The sequence below is a fragment of the Neoarius graeffei genome, chromosome 10 (assembly GCF_027579695.1).
Source record: "Neoarius graeffei isolate fNeoGra1 chromosome 10, fNeoGra1.pri, whole genome shotgun sequence".
In the NCBI taxonomy this organism is placed as follows: Eukaryota; Metazoa; Chordata; class Actinopteri; order Siluriformes; family Ariidae; genus Neoarius; species Neoarius graeffei.
The window spans coordinates 21,696,469-21,713,867 of NC_083578.1; the positions used below are offsets into that span (position 1 = coordinate 21,696,469).

At 42.0% G+C, this 17,399-nt stretch overlaps 1 protein-coding gene across 4 annotated transcripts in view; it reads right to left on the bottom strand.

Annotated features, from left to right (window-relative positions):
• acot7 (acyl-CoA thioesterase 7) overlaps positions 1 to 17,399 on the bottom strand; it is a 305,552-nt gene that overhangs the window by 156,169 nt on the left and 131,984 nt on the right. For all 4 annotated transcript variants that reach the window (XM_060931526.1, XM_060931523.1, XM_060931524.1 and 1 more), the window contains exon 4: positions 10,012 to 10,103. In XM_060931526.1, the coding sequence (XP_060787509.1) occupies positions 10,012 to 10,103 (92 nt within the window). The remainder of the gene's footprint in view (positions 1 to 10,011; positions 10,104 to 17,399) is intronic.

Consider the following 17,399-nt stretch of genomic DNA (forward strand, 5'->3'; position numbering starts at 1 on the left):
TCATCAAAATCGGAGAAATGGTGATCAAATACCTCAATAAAATACATATCTGTGGTGAAACTTCATTTAATTCGGACATTTATTGCATTTTTCTTTTGCATGGTTTACATTAACGATCACAAATGTTGTAAAATATTTCATGGGAGTTTTACGACAGTATCGAACTCCGTTATGGTTTGTTTCCATTCACAACGTGATTCTGTCCCCCTTATCATGTCCAACTTGTTTTCTTTTAGTTTAATTTATTTAAATTAATTTATACTTCAAGTTTTATTGGATTATTCAACTTTATTTCCTCCAGAAGCTTTGAATTTGGCTGAGTCGAACGCTTAAAACTGCAGATCAGGTAATGGGTTATACTGGGCTGCCAACTCTCACGCAATGAGCGTGAGACACACGCATTTGATCGTCTTCACACGCTCACACGCCATACCTCCGATTTCTCACGCTAGAAAAAAAAAAATCTAGTTTATCTATCTAATCTAGGCTACCCATTACGTCGCGCCAACCACTTGCGATTGATCAATTCTTACGCACGGCTAAACAGGCAGAGAGGTGTTCCCTTCTGTACACACTCCCCTATGGTAGGTGGCGCATCTAATGATGCTGCACTCGCCGCAAGTTGGATAATTGCCTACCGTCAATTTAGAGGAAGAGGAGAGAGAAGAAGGTATCCGAGTTGAAGACGGGTGTCTCAGACAGGTTTGTACATATGCACGCCAATGTGTGGTGTTACTGGCATAATTATGAACTTATATAAAGTTTCTTAATCGTTTTAGCCTATAAGTGTTGTGAGAATATTTAATGCCATATCGAGAGCTGTGTACTAGGCATGCTAAATCATTATAGGCCTACTGCCGTGCCACAGCCTCTATCTTCCCCAACAAGCAGCACGGGAGAGCACCTCCTTAGCACACGGTTATTAAGGCACATTTTTAGTTTGTTTACTGTATGTTATCATACTTTAAGACTTTATTTGAAGCCATACTGGAAATGTTGTAAAATAAAGCAAGTAAGAGATAATATTACAAATGCAAGAAGAGCCATTAGCCACCATACCTATTGTTTATTTACAGGGTATTTATTTTTAATTATTTATGATGTACGTAATTGCTCAGTTAAAGTAAATAAAGCATGGTCACCTGTAATATCAAAGAACTTGAACTTGTGAATAATTTTAAAAAAAGACAGAACAATATACTGAGGAGACAGGGTTTCAAAGAGGGCAAGACAGGTAGAGAATATTTGTCAGATAACAGGCCCTGACGAATGCTCTATTACTAATAAGAAACATAGATAAGAAATAAATTAATAAGAAATATATTAATATAGCTTATTTAAGTAGGACCAAAATTTTGAAGCCCAACTTTGTGTGCACATTCCCACCTATGGCCAAGGTTCAGCTTTTTGTGTTTCAATACTGTTCAAACGTCTCATCTCATCTCATTATCTCTAGCCACTTTATCCTTCTACAGGGTCGCAGGCAAGCTGGAGCCTATCCCAGCTGATTATGGGCGAAAGGCGGGGTACACCCTGGACAAGTCGCCAGGTCATCACAGGGCTTACACATAGACACAGACAACCATTCACACTCACATTCACACCTACGGTCAATTTAGAGTCACCAGTTAACCTAACCTGCATGTCTTTGGACTGTGGGGGAAACCGGAGCACCCGGAGGAAACCCACGCGGACACGGGGAGAACATGCAAACTCCACACAGAAAGGCCCTCGCCGGCCCTGGGGCTCGAACCCAGGACCTTCTTGCTGTGAGGCGACAGCGCTAACCACTACACCACCGTGCCGCCCTGTTCAAACGTAATCATTTTAATGTTTCTTGTAGCACATGCACATTTTGCTTACTGTTTAAGCATTTTATTTGTTCTTTTGCTGTTGATATTTTTCCCCATGCCAATCTTTTGCTGAACCCAGTGGTGGGGAAAGCCCTTAAATGCATAATGAATAGTCAGTGAAGGACAATCGTATTTTTTGCAACAGTTATTAAAAACTTAACATTTAGTTTCAATTCAGAAGGTGTTTAGGCTTAGCTGATGAAATATTTTCAAACATGAACTTGCCTTTAAATCTGAAACACAGGTCTACAGGGCTACAGGAACATTGGCAGTCATCTGTAGTTTTCTAGTGTGGGGGCTTTTAAGCCAAAACTTGGTGCTTTTGTTGGGCACAAGCTGAAGGCCTGGCAAGTCAGGGCGTGTAAGAATGTAGGTATGGCACAGCAGGCCACTCCAAAAATCCACCAGAATGCAGGAACATCTACTAAATCCAAAATCTCAACCCCCCGCCCCATTGTCCATCTCCAGCTGGACGACCAACAAACAAAACACCAGAATGCAGGGGGACAAGTGAATATCAAACTGAATACAAAATTCCCACTTACTGCATGGTGTGTGGAAAAATTTTGTCGTCGACCCCCCCAAAAAAAATCTCACTCCAAGGAATTTCGAAAAGTTGGCAGCCCTGGGTTATAACACACGCACCATAATAGGGCACTGGATAGTTTTTGTTTATTGTTACAGTTAAAGTTGGAGTTTTATTGAAAAATTATAAAATCATTAAAGCATAATGATGATCATAACTATACCTGCTTTTTGAGAAACTTTGTTAACCACTTTCCTTTTACTGGACTAGTAAGTATCTCATCTCATTATCTCTAGCCGCTTTATCCTGTCCTACAGGGTCGCAGGCAAGCTGGAGCCTATCCCAGCTGACTACGGGCGAAAGGTGGGGTACACCCTGGACAAGTCGCCAGGTCATCACAGGGCTGACACATAGACACAGACAACCATTCACACTCACATTCACACCTACGCTCAATTTAGCCCATGTTTACATTAGACCGTATCAGCGGATCATCAGATTAACGTTTTTAAAACGATTAGTGTGCACACAGCAACACCAATACACGATTTGCGTGCACACAGCAACACCAATACACGGATACGCTCGGCTCCGCAGGCATCCTGCGCTCCAAATCACTCCGCCCTGAACAGCGAGTGCCCCCTGGAGGGTGCGCACTCCGGCCCTGCGCAGCTCACAGAGCGCGCGAGTGAAGCACACGAGCAGTGATTCGGGACTGAGCCGCTGTGTGTGTGATCTCAGTGCATATCGGGCATGCGCGTCACTTACCACTTGCAAGTGGAAGGATGGCAAGCCTAAAGACAATCATAACTACACAATGGGCAGTATTTGCGTCAGTATTTGCAGTATTTTCATACTTTTATACTCTTTAATGAAAGGTGATACAAGGCGGAAGTCCGCGCCGTTTTCCAGCAGTCGCGTCACATGACCAACGCCAGCGAATCAGGAAGGTGGATGTCACAGTGACGTTGTCCAATGACGATGCCAGCTAGAGCTCAGCACAGCGTATCCGCGTATTCTCAATGTTTACACAGCACCGGAGCTGACACGATCTGGATTGAATACGTGGACCCTGGCGGATTCCCGTTTCCCGGCGTTTCCAGGCGGTTTAATGTAAACAGACAGTGCATCCGCGAAGAAAACGAGACAGATACGGTCTAATGTAAACTTGGCCTTAGAGTCACCAGTTAACCTAACCTGCATGTCTTTGGACTTTGGGGGAAACCGGAGCACCCGGAGGAAACCCACGCGGACACGGGGAGAACATGCAAACTCCACGCAGAAAGACCCTCGCCGGCCACGGGGCTCAAACCTGGACCTTCTTGCTGTGAGGCGACAGCGCTAACCACTACACCACCGTGCCGCCCACTAGTAAATACATAGTAATAAAAAGATTCTGGTCAGGACAAGTGAGCCCTGCAGTGATAAAGTGGTCAAACACAGAACAGGTGAACACAATCAGGTAATAGACCAATGACAGGACAGGGCTAGAGCCAGAAACACTGGAAACCAGAACAAACAAGCTCATGGCGTTCATTGTGTCATGAGATCCGCTACACAAAGGGGAAACTGTGACAGAATGAAGGAATGTACATTTAAAACTATTTCATGTCACTAAAATCATAAATTCAGTTTTCCGAAAGTGAAAAAAAAAACAAATCTGAGCTTCGCATAATCAGCCATGTATTTTCACACAATTATTATTCTTCATTTCAAGAAATCGATGCAGCAAAAACTGAGACTAGAACATCTCAAAATAACCCAAGTCATCGAATATTTATGGAATATATAGTACCAGTTAAATGTTTATACACACCTGACTGAAGAAGTCCTTTTCATGGCAGAAACCTTTTTAAAAATGTTATAAAACATTTCCAATACAAATCTAAATGAATAGTGAAGGTAATGCTTGGGCGAATTTCTTTCCTAAGCATTTAAATTAAATAAATAACATATCCGAAAGTAGTCAAGTGTTCAGCAGATGTGGGAACATCCCTACTAGCTGCTTCAAGAAGCTGTTGTTGAGTTTTCTTTGAAGAATTTAAATATAATTTTGATTTAACACTGCATAATCATAATAATATATCAGTCACTGGTTATTGTCTTCACTGTTATACAAAAAAAGGAAAATAAAATAAACATAATGAAGAGAATTCTATGGATCATGTGTCCAAACATCTGTCTTGCTTTTGGTATATAGAGGAAAATCAGGACAACGCATTTCAAGCACCGTAATTTTGTAATGCTGTAACTCTTATTATTATTTATTACTCTTAAAATGATATCTTACTGACTTTGTTCCAAAGATAAGCTTTTTTGTCTTATTAAAATGAGAGGCTGGTGGGAATACAACTGTTTATAGCTGCTATAAGGTAAGTGATATCTTGTCTCTCAGATATTCGTCAACATTAAATGTAAACATAAATGGATAAAAATTAGAGTGTGTTGTTCATTAATACATTAAAAATTGTATTTGTTGGCAAGGGCGGCACGGTGGTGTAGTGGTTAGCGCTGTCACCTCACAGCAAGAAGGTCCGGGTTCGAGCCCCGTGGCCAGCGAGGGCCTTTCTGTGTGGAGTTTGCATGTTCTCCCCGTGTCCGCGTGGGTTTCCTCCGGGTGCTCCGGTTTCCCCCACAGTCCAAAGACATGCAGGTTAGGTTAACTGGTGGCTCTAAATTGACCGTAGGTGTGAATGTGAATGGTTGTCTGTGTCTATGTGTCAGCCCTGTGATGACCTGGCGACTTGTCCAGGGTGTACCCCGCCTTTCGCCCGTAGTCAGCTGGGATAGGCTCCAGCTTGCCTGCGACCCTGTAGAAGGATAAAGCGGCTAGAGATAATGAGATGAGAATGAGATTTGTTGGCAAATGGCTGTGGTTCAAGAGGAATAAAACCCTTCAGAACATGCTCTTATTGGAAAACAATCGATGTTTTTGGTGGTGTGATTGACAACCGCAATTCCAAAAAAGTTGGAACATTGTGTAAAACAAATTAAAACAGAACGTAAAGATTTGCAAAACATGGAAACCCTATATTTCATTGAAAATAGTACAAAGACAACATATCAAATGCTGAAACTGAGAAATTTTGGGATGGGGCAACAAAAGACTGAAAAAGTTGTGTAATGCTAAAAAAAATAACTAATTTGGTTAATTGTCAACAGGTCAGTAACATTACTGGGTATAAAAAGAGCATCCCAGAGAGACGGAATCTCTCAGAAGTAAAGATGGGGAGGGGTTCACAAAAGTAGAAATTCTTTTTAGAAATCATGGACACCACGTCCTCCAGGCTAAAGAGGAGACGGACCATCCGGCTTGTTATCAGTGCACAGTTCAAAAGTCAGCATCTGTGATGGTATGAGGGTGCGTTAGTGCACATGACATGGGGAGCTTGTACATCTGGGAAGGCATCATTAATGCTGAATGATACAGTGGTGCTTGAAAGTTTGTGAACCCTTTAGAATTTTCTATATTTCTGCATAAATATGACCTAAAACAACATCAGATGTTCACACAAGTCCTAAAAGTAGATAAAGAGAACCCAGTTAAACAAATGAGACAAAAATATTATACTTGGTCATTTATTTATTTAGGAAAATGATCCAATATTACATATCTGTGAGTGGCAAAAGTATGTGAACCTCTAGGATTAGCAGTTAATTTGAAGATGAAATTAGAGTCAGGTGTTTTCAATCAATGGGATGACAGTCAGGTGTGAGTGGGCACCCTGTTTTATTTAAAGAACAGGGATCTATCAAAGTCTGATCTTCACAACACATGTTTGTGGAAGTGTATCATGGCACGAACAAAGGAGATTTCTGAGGACCTCAGAAAAAGCGTTGTTGATGCTCATCAGGCTGGAAAAGGTTACAAAACCATCTCTAAAGAGTTTGGACTCCACCAATCCACAGTCAGACAGATTGTGTACAAATGGAGGAAATTCAAAACCATTGTTACCCTCCCCAGGAGTGGTCAACCAACAAAGATCACTCCAAGAGCAAGGTGTGTAATAGTCGGCGAGGTCACAAAGGACCCCAGGGTAACTTCTTAGCAACTGAAGGCCTCTCTCACATTAACATTAGCCAATGTTCATGAGTCCACCATCAGGAGAACACTGAACAACAATGGCGTGCATGGCAGGGTTGCAAGGAGAAAGCCAATGCTCTCCAAAAAGAACACTGCTGCTCGTCTGCAGTTTGCTAAAGATCACGTGGACAAGACAGAAGGCTATTGGAAAAATGTTTTGTGGATGGATGAGACCAAAATAGAACTTTTTGGTTTAAATGAGAAGCGTGATGTTTGGAGAAAGGAAAACATTGCATTCCAGCATAAGAACCTTATCCCATCTGTGAAACATGAGCCCCTTTTCCACCAAATCAGTTCCAGGGCTGGTTCGGGGCCAGTGCTTAGTTTGGAACCGGGTTTTCTGTTTCCACTGACAAAGAACTGGCTCTGGGGCCAAAAAAACTGGTTCCAGGATAGCACCAGCTCTTTGCTGGGCCAGAGGAAAGAACCGCTGACGTCAGCCGAGGGGGGGGGGGGGGGGGGGGGGGGGGGGGGGTTTGTTAAGACCAACAACAATAGCAAGACCGCAAAAGGTCGACATTTTTAAGCGACGAGAAGCAGCAGCTGTACAAACGCGAAGTCATCCATCATTGTTGTTGTTGCTTCTTCTTCTCCGTGTTGTTGTTGCTTCGATGTTCGCACCAAGGTTTATGCAAATGCAGCGACATAACTATACAGCGGTGTAACTGACATGGCTCCCCTTAGCACCCCGAGCTATGGAAAAGCAAACTGGTTTTCAGCTGGCTCGCAAGTTGAACGAGTTGTGAACCAGCACCGGCCCCGAACCAGCCCTGGAACTGATTTGGTGGAAAAGGGGTAATGGTGGTGGTAGTATCATGGCTTGGGCCTGTTTTGCTGCATCTGGGCCAGGACGGCTTGCCATCATTGATGGAACAATGAATTCTGAATTATACCAGCAAATTCTAAAGGGAAATGTCAGGACATCTGTCCATGAACTGAATCACAAGAGAAGGTGGGTCATGCAGCAAGACAATGACCCTAAGCATACAAGTCATTCTACCAAAGAATGGTTACAGAAGAATAAAGTTAATGTTTTGGAATGGCCAAGTCAAAGTCCTGACCTTAATCCAATCTAAATGTTGTGGAAGGACCTGAAGCGAGCAGTTCATGTGAGGAAACCCACCAACATCCCAGAGTTGAAGCTGTTCTGTATGGAGGAATGGGCTAAAATTCCTCCAAGCCGGTGTGCAGGACTGATCAACAGTTACCGCAAACGTTTAGTTGCAGTTATTGCTGCACAAGGGGCTCACACCAGATACTGAAAGCAAAGGTTCACATACTTTTGCCACTCACAGATATGTAATATTGGATCATTTTCCTCAATAAATAAATGACCAAGTATAATATTTTTGTCTCATTTGTTTAACTGGGTTCTCTTTATCTACTTTGAGGACTTGTGTGAAAATCTGATGTTTTAGGTCATATTTATGCAGAAATATAGAAAATTCTAAAGGGTTCACAAACTTTCAAGCATAACTGTATGTACACGTTTCAGAGCAATATTCTGCTATCCAGACAAAATCATTTTCAGGGAAGGCCTTCCTTCTTTCAGCAAGACAATGCCAAACTGCTTTCTGCACATATTAAAATTGCATGGTTCCATAGTAAGAGTGTGCAGGTGCTAAACTAGCCTGCCTGCAGTCCGGACCTGTCTCCCATTTAAAACATTTGACGCATTATGAAGCGCAAAATATGACAAAGGAGGCCCTGAACTGTTGAGCAACTGAAATTGTACATCAGGCAAGAACGGGACAACGTTTCTCTTTCAAAACTACAGCAATTGGTCTCCTCAGTTCCCAAATGTTTACAGAGTGTTGTTAAAAGTAGAGGTGATGCAACACAGTGGTAAACATGCCCCTGCCCCAACTTTTTGAAATGTGTTGCTGACATCAAATTGAAAATGAGCAGATATTTTTCAAAAAACAATAAAAGTTCTCAGTTTCAACATTTGATATGCTGTCTTGGTCCTATATTCAATGAAATATAGGGTTTCCATGATTTGCAAATTATCGCATTCTGTTTTTATTTAGTTTACACAGCATCCCACCTTTTTTCAAATTGGGGTTTTATTTTTTTCCTGTAACTGCACATCCCATTATGTTTTATTCCTCACACAAATATAACTCTTTTCCCCATTTACACTTATTCACTTTGCCTGGTTTCACAAGTGGTCTCTGAGGAAGGTTGACATCACCAAAGCAGCAGGATCAGACAGGGTGCCAGGCTGCACACTGAAGTCATGTGCTGACCAACTAGCAGAGGTGTTAACTTGTCCCTGCAGCAGGCTGTTGTCCCCACATGCCTTAAATCCACCACTATTGTCCCTGTGCCCAAAACACAAGCAGTCAGGTGTCTCAATGACTATCGCACAGTTGCTTTGACACCAATTATTATGAAGTGCTTTGAGAGGCTTATACTATCTTACATCAAGGCCAACATCCCCATTGATCTGGACAGCCACCAGTTTGCCTACCATGGAAACAGATAGATGCAATCTCAGTTGCACTTCACACAACCTTGTCTCATCTGGAACATCCCAACATATATGTCAGGATGCTATTTATTGATTTTAGCTCCACTTTCAATACAATAGTCCCCCATGAACTGGTAAACAAGCTCAGCAACCTGGGATTAACCACCAGACTCTGCTCATGGATTTTGGACTTCCTCACCAACAGACCACAAAATGCCAGAGTGAGCAACTGTACATGATCCACACTCACCCTGAATACAGGAGTACCACAGGGCTGTGAACTTAGCCCAACCCTTTTCACTCTATTCACGTATGACTGCACACCCATCCACTCCTCTAACACTATCGTGAAGTTTGCTGATGACACCACTATAGTGGGACTGATATCAGAAAATGATAAGAAGTCCTACAGAGAGGAGGTTCAACACCTGGTCCAGTGGTGTTCAGACAGTAACCTGGTACTGAACACAACCAAAACAAAGGCGGTCGTTGTGGACTTCAGGAGAACCAGGAAACACCCCCCCCATAAGGTGAAGAGGTGGAGAGGGTCAACAACATCAAATTCCTGGGACTCCACATCACAAAGGATCTGACATGGACCCTTAACACCTCACACCTGGTGAAGAAAGCTCAGCAGAGGCTTTTCTTCTTGAGAAAACTTATTAAAGGCAAACTTCCCTCTCAGCTCTTAGTAAACTTGTATAGGAGCACAAGAGAGAGCTTTCTCTGCTACTGTGACACAGTTTGGTACACCAGCTGTACTGCAGAGAACCGGAGAGATTTGGACTGAATAGTTAAGACTGCACAGAGGATTGTGGGGACTAAGCTACCAAATCTGGACATAGTTTATGCTAACCGTTTATGTAAGAGGGCTAAACAACATTATCAAGGACTCAACACACCCAGGTCATAAACTGTTTGTCCCCCCCCATCGGACAAAAGATACAGGACCATCAGAACAAGTAGACTGAGGAACAGCTGCTTCCCCAGAGCTCTAGCCTCCATTACATGGGATGAATATGAATTACTGCAAGTTATCGTATGTTGTATGGTGACAATGTAGGTAATGTCTTACCTCAATGGGGGGGACGTCAATGATTTTGTCCACATTTTGAAGTGAAAAGGGGACATACCACAGTGTTGCCTTGTTGGTCATCTTTCTGTCACCTAAAAAAAAAAAAAGACATGTACAGTTTACAAAATCCATCTTTTGGGAAGGGAAAGGAAACAAAGGTCATATATATATATATATATAAATATATATATATATATATATATATATATATATATATATATATGGCTCAATATAAAGAAAAAATATTTCCAGGCTAGGGTTTCAAGCCAACATACAGTATAGTGTCTTAAAGATTCTTTCCAAAGTCTTCCACAATATCTCCTCTTTCAGCCCGCAACACTAACTCCCAAAAGATTAAAAGAGCAATAGCTGGCACTTCGTAAATGTAAGTTCTATTTTGCTGAAAGTTGTCCTAAGTCTTTGTCAAACAAGCCCATTTTCAAATTAATTTTCAGCAAAGTGGGTTGCTACTTGCTTCGTGTTACTTTTGTTGTCATGGCGACTTCAGCATCTCCCACTGAACCTCTTTTGCTCTCTTCAAAGTGCCTATGAGGCTATTTTGGGTTGGCTGCATTTATGAGGCAGTGGAGTGATTTCAGGGAAGGGGGAAAAGAAAGCCATGTGAGAGGGGTGAGGAACCGTAAAACTGTTTGCTCAGAGTGACTAAAGTAGAACACTTGCCCTGACAGATGTTGAGGACACACCCAATATTACTGGATACTGTATTTCAAGTCAAAGTCCCTTCCCATGCCAGGACCTGGTCTTCCCAGGCAGTCTCCTGTCCCAGTACTAACCAGGCCCTTGAGGCACACTGGGCGGCACCAATCTCCGTTTCAGTAGCCCTTGGCCTCTCGCTTATTACATAGCTAGGGTTACAGTGGGGGGGTTAGTCCTCTGGTAACAACGAGAGTTTGACTCCCTACTTGCATCTGTATTGCAGTGCCTCACCAGATGGCAGTAGGTACCATTTTGATAATGGTCTTTGGTGTGACCCAACCACGAGTAGAGCTTGCGATCTCCCAGTCGAGAGGCGGACACGCTAACCACTAGGCCACCTTGCAGTTGGCTACTGTATATAGGTCACATTTAATTACACATTTTTAAAAAAAAATAATTTAACAAACATAAAAATAACTTGCCACATTCAAAATCAACTCGTATTCCTCTTTAACCAGTTACCAAGCTTATATTCACTAACCACAGAAGAATGAGACTCCTTAGGTGTCCACTGTTTATAAAAACTTGCCATAACGTAACACAATAATCCTGCACTCTTATCTACAAACCTTTATTATTGCTCCAACAAACCTGTACTATGACATTCAATACCTATAATGATGGTTCTGTGGATAAATATACTGTACATATATAAACGCTGTCAACATCATTCGATGCCTATATGAAAACCAGCAAGCAACAATCAGGGTGGAACAGATTCTCACCGATCCATTCAGAGTGAAGAAAGGGTTACGGCAAGGGTGCCTTCTGTCACCGCTTTGCTTCAATCTTTATAGCAAAGATGTAATGAGGAAATCTGCTGACAAGCTAGCCTGGGTGGGTGTCCAGGTCAATGGCCATGCAATCAACAACCTTCGTCATGCGGATGACATTGTTCTGATTGCTACATCACCGGAACAGCTGCAGTAACTGGTAGACAAGGTTGATACAGTCTCAAGAGAATACTCCTTCGAGATCAGCACTGCCAAAACGAAGACCATGGCAGCGACTCGAGAGGTAGAAGTGATCAACATCTACTGCAATGGTGTGCTACTTGAGCAAGTCAACTCGTTCAAGTACCTTGGGGCGTATATCTACCAGGATGACCTGCAGCAAGGAAATCCATCGTTGGCTTGGCATAGCTAGAACAATCAAAGCTTTAGCCAAACTCCAGAAAGACCACGCCCTAAGTAAATCCATCCATTATCTGTAGCCGCTTATCCTGTCCTATAGGGTCGCAGGCAAGCTGGAGCCTAGCCCAGCTGACTATGGGAAAGAGGTGGGGTACACCCTGGACAAGTCACCAGGTTATCGCAGGGCTGACACAGAGACAAACAACAATTCACACTCACATTCACACCTACGGTCAATTTAGAGCCACCAATTAACCTAACCTGCATGTCTTTGGACTGTGGGGGAAACCGGAGCACCCAAAGGAAACCCACACAGACATGGGCAGAACATGCAAACTGCACACAGAAAGGCCCTCGCCGGCCACTGGGCTCAAACCCAGGACCTTCTTGCTGTGAGGCGACAGTGCTAACCACTACACCAGCATGCTGCCCCCTCAGTAAATCCCTGAAGGTCAAACTTCTTGAAACACTCATTTGGCCCATCGCAACCTATGGTGCTGAAAGTTGGACCTTCAGGAAAGATGATATGAAGCGCATTGAAGCATTTGAGTTGTTCGGATACCGCAGGATTTTACAGGTTAGCTGGGTAGAACACAGAACTAAAGAGTCCATTCTGCAGGAACTGAATACCCAAAGGAAACTCCTGCCTGCTATCACCAAATGTAAGCTAGCCTATTTTGGCCACATAAGAGCTGGAGGTCTAACATGCACTATCCTGGAGGGCCAAGTAGAGGGGACTAGATCAAGAGGTCAGCCTAGGAGGAGATGGATGGATGGATGATAGTCAAGACTGGATGGCCTTAACCAATGCTGCATGCTCTGCCTGGGCATGGGACAGGCAGGGTTGGAGGAGTATATGTGCATTTCCTAGGATCACCAACCCTCAAACATGAGGATGGCCAGAGAGAGAGAGAGAGAGAGAGAGAGAGAGAGAGAGAGAGAGGTATATAAAAGCAAGATGCAGCAATGATGGCAGTGAGAATACTGTATGAGGACATATAGTTAAACTTAAGCAAAAGGAAAGCAAAGAAAGAAAGTACATACTGTATTTAATACTTAAGCAATAAAACACTTAGGGGGCATTCTGTTATAGGAAGAGTTGACAGCACTTCCTGCAACCTTTTTCAAACTCCACACAGAAAATCCCCAGTCGAGCAGCAGGTTCAAACCCAGAACCTTCTTGCTGTGAATGTTAACCACTGCGCTGCCCGAAAATGCTTTTAAATACAAGCATGTTTTCGGTAAAGATTTCATATTCATATTATGCTCCTGAGAACGACCTCCCGTTTCCATTCCCTGAGGGAAGCTACCTTTAATAATCTCACTGCTAACCTTTGCATCAAGTTTTCAAAATGTATTGTTTCATAAAAACTCTCTCACTCATTGCAAGGCCAGGGTAACACCTCACAAAAGTATTCCAAGAGACATTAACGTCATTAAAGCCGTGCTTCATAACATCACTGTCACTCAAAGCACATGCTAAGCACGAATACTCCGAGCGTACGGAATCATCTGAAAGTGAGCGATGGGGCCTGACAGACCACGTTTGGGAACAGCATTTGCATTTTACACTCTGTCCGAGGTATGCAGACAGGATGGTTGCCTTGACAACTGCACCGAGACTCCGCTGCTGCCATGGTGAGAGAACGGCTTGTCTAATTGGTTCCTGTGGCAGCTTGTCTTTGGCTTGCACATATGAGGCGTATTTACATGGCATCAGCTAGCAAGAGATTGACTTGCTAAAAATAGCATGCGTGCCCAAACAGATGGAGGTTCGATATTGTTTGGTGCTTTCTGCTTCTGCTTAACTCTGATGAGCACTAGAAGAAGAGAACTACTACAACGCCACAGACTCCTTCCCATTGACAATCGAGTAGGAAAAAGTTTGAAAAAACTGGGAACTTCTTGCGATAGCTCGCCGAATCTCAAGAAGCTTGTCGGGTGGGTGGGAGGGGGGTGGGGGAGATTAATCTGGCACTGCAGCTGTGACTAAGAGCGTAATTAGATGAGATGAAGACCCACTGGAGAGGATGTGCTGTTCTCTTTGGCTGCCTCCACAACATCATTACCTCCTTTCGCTTGTTGCTCTCAAATATTAAAGCAAGTGATTATTTTCCCTCCTGGTGGGACCTTAGTGAAATTAAAGATTCAGGAGAGCGAGAGCTTCTTGCAGTATGGTGGAGGCATGAAAGACAAGCTCGTGCTGGATTTGCGGAGGTGTTGCATTCTTTAATGTTAGGCAGGTATATGTATTTCCCAAGCAACTAATCATGCATTTAGTCTTAGATGCAGCACATATACTGCTTTGTTTCCATGATGGATGAGTGCATTTATTATATTCACTTATATTATATTAAATAACCATCTATACCATTGTGCACCAGCACTGAATCTGTGACTTGTACTAAATATAAGTGTCATTCTTCTTCTGCATGGAGATACAGTATACTGTATACTTTATATTGCTTTCTTGGAGGATGGATGATTCTGGAGACAGAACAGGTGGAACATTTTGTCCGTAAGTCTATAGTTGGCCATCAAATCCCTGCCTAAATGAGGCCATTTGAATGACATCTTGGAGATTAAAAAAAAAAAAAAAGCACAAGATGTCTCTGGACACTGAATCGCTGTGACCCCACAGGAAGCATTTGTTGCCAGTAGACTGAGACAATGGTTGGCTTGTTTAATATGTTAGGACATTGGATAACCAACTCAAAGTTTCCATTAAGCTTGCCAGCTATTTGTGCACTGCTTTCAATTTTGCAACACAGTGCTGCGGGTCTCTGCAACTGGAATGTTTTCAGATGGTGTAGCGGGGGTGCAGTTTGTTTACAGATCGTCTGGCTTTTTAAGGTTTGAAGTTGCACACATCTTTGAACACACACACAGACAGACTTGCACGGCAAAGGCTAAAATCAGTGTCAGTGTCTGGTTAACTGGTGGAGCTTTTAGTATAGTAGTAATTAGCACAAGCTCTGCTGAACTTCAATATCTTTCTTTAGTCATTAGGGAAGTGTGTGTGCATGCATCAATGTGTGTGTGCGCACGCATGCATGTGTGTATGTAAAATACAATTAGAACAGCTGATTTGTGGTGGTTTGTGTGACAGTGTCTGAGAGTTTGCAAACGTTCTCTGAAAAGGCGTAATTAATTCGCATTTTAAGCTCTGTCCAGATGCTGGGAGCTTCTCAAGTGCACATCTGGTACTGGAACTTTCATTCAGGTCTTTTTTTTTTTAATTCTCTACATGTTGATTTCTACAACAACAATTCCAAAAAAAAGTTGGGACGCTGTATAAACTGTACATAAAAACAGAATGTGATAATTTACAAATCATGGAAACCCTGTATTTCATTGAAAATAGTACAAAGACAACATATCAAATGTTGAAACTGAGAAATTTTATTGTTTTTTGAAAAATATCTGCTCATTTTGAATTTGATGTCAGCAACACTTTTCAAAAAAGTTGGGACAGGGGCATGTTTACCACTGTAATGCATCACCTCTACTTTTAACAACACTCTGTAAACGTTTGGGAACTGAGGAGACCAACTGCTGTAGTTTTGAAAGAGAAGAGAAACGTTGTCCCATTCTTGCCTGATATACAAATTTCCGTTGCTCAACAGTTCGGGGTCTCCTCTGCTGTATTTTGCGCTTCATAAATGTGCCAAATGTTTTAAATGGGAGACAGGTCTGGACTGCAGCAGGCCAGTTTAGCACCCGGACTCTTAGTACAGAGCCATGCAGTTGTAATATGTGCAGAAAGTGGTTTGGCATTGTCTTGCTGAAAGAAGGAAAGCCTTTCCTGAAAAAGATTTTGTCTGGATGGCAGCATATTGCTCTGAAACGTGCATATATCATTCAGCATTAATGATGCCTTCCCAGATGTACAAGCTCCCCATGTCATGTGCACTAATGCACCCTCATACCATCACAGATGCTGGCATTTCAACTGTGCACTGATAATAAGCCGGATGGTCTCTCTCCTCTTTAGCCTGGAGGATGTGGTGTCCATGATTTCTAAAAAGAATTTCTACTTTTGAATCGTCAGACCTCGGGACAATTTTCCACTTCGCCTCAGTCCATTGTAAAAGAGCTCAGGCCCAGAGAAAGTGGCGGCGTTTCTGGATATTGTTTATATCTGGTTTTAACTTGTATCTGTGGATGCAGTAATAAACTGTTTTCACAGACGATGGTTTTCTGAAGTGTTCCTGAGCCCATACAGTGATTTCCACTACAGACACGTGTCTGTTTTTAATGCAGTGTCGCCTGAGGGCCTGAAGATCACAGGCATCCAATGTCAGTTTTCAGCCTTGTCTCTTGCAAACAGAGATTTCTCCGGATTCTCCAAATCTTTTCATGATATTATATACCACAGATGATGTGATCCCCAAATTATTTACAATTTTACATTGAGGAACGTTATTCTTAAATTGTTGCACTGTTTGTCCACGCAGTCTTTCACAGAGCGGTGAACCCCTCCCCATCTTTACTTCTGAGAGATTCTGTCTCTCTGGGATGCGCTTTTTATACCCAATCATGTTACTGACCTGTTGCCAATTAACCAAATTAGTTTTTTTTTTTTTTTTAAGCATCACACAACTTTTTCAGTCTTTTGTTGTCCCATCCCAACTTTCCTAAAACATGTTGCTGACATCAAATTCAAAATGAGCACATATTTTTCAAAAAACAATAAACTTTCTCAGTTTCAACATTTGATATGTTGTCTTTGTACTATTTTCAGTGAAATATAAGCTTTCCATGATTTGCAAATTATCGCATTCTGTTTTTATTTATGTTTTACACAGTGTCCCTTTTTTTCTGGAATTGGCGTTGTAATAATAATAACAATTATTATTATTATTATTATTATTATTATTATTTCATTAATTCTGCATTTTTCATTTTAGGCAAACGTCAAAGTCATAAAATGAATACATCATAATATGTTGAAGGTAAACCACAAAGTTAAAAGTAAGCCATTTTAAAAAGAAATGTTATTTATAGTGCTGTAGTTCATAATTATATGATTTGTGAAAATAAAGATTAATTCTGCGAGTACAAATTTTAAGCTTCTTGTAATAACGCGGTTTTGTAACGGTACATTTATTGAAAAAGTATCAGCACTTTGTAAGTTTTTCACGACGGGAGAATCTTCAGTAGAGCAGCACAACATCGGATGTGATATTGCTTTTATACAACAGTTCTGTAAACAAGAAGTTACTACTGAGTAAGTGACATTTAAGACACAATGTAGCTAATTGTTCTGTTTATTTTGGCTCAGAGAGTGGAAATAGATCCTGAAGATGCCACACTCACTTTATAGCACGTCGGCAAACTGACTAGCTAGCTCACATAGAGTTGTGTATCCCTGTTAAAGGTGCTTCTGGTACAGCTGGAATCACGTCATCCTTTTCATCTTCATCTGAAAAGCTTTCATATTTTAAGTCAAAAGTTATATTCATGAAAAGTATCATTTGCCATGTCAGCTAATGATGTCGCTAACACTACTGTAGTAACTGTTTCAAACTAGGAAGT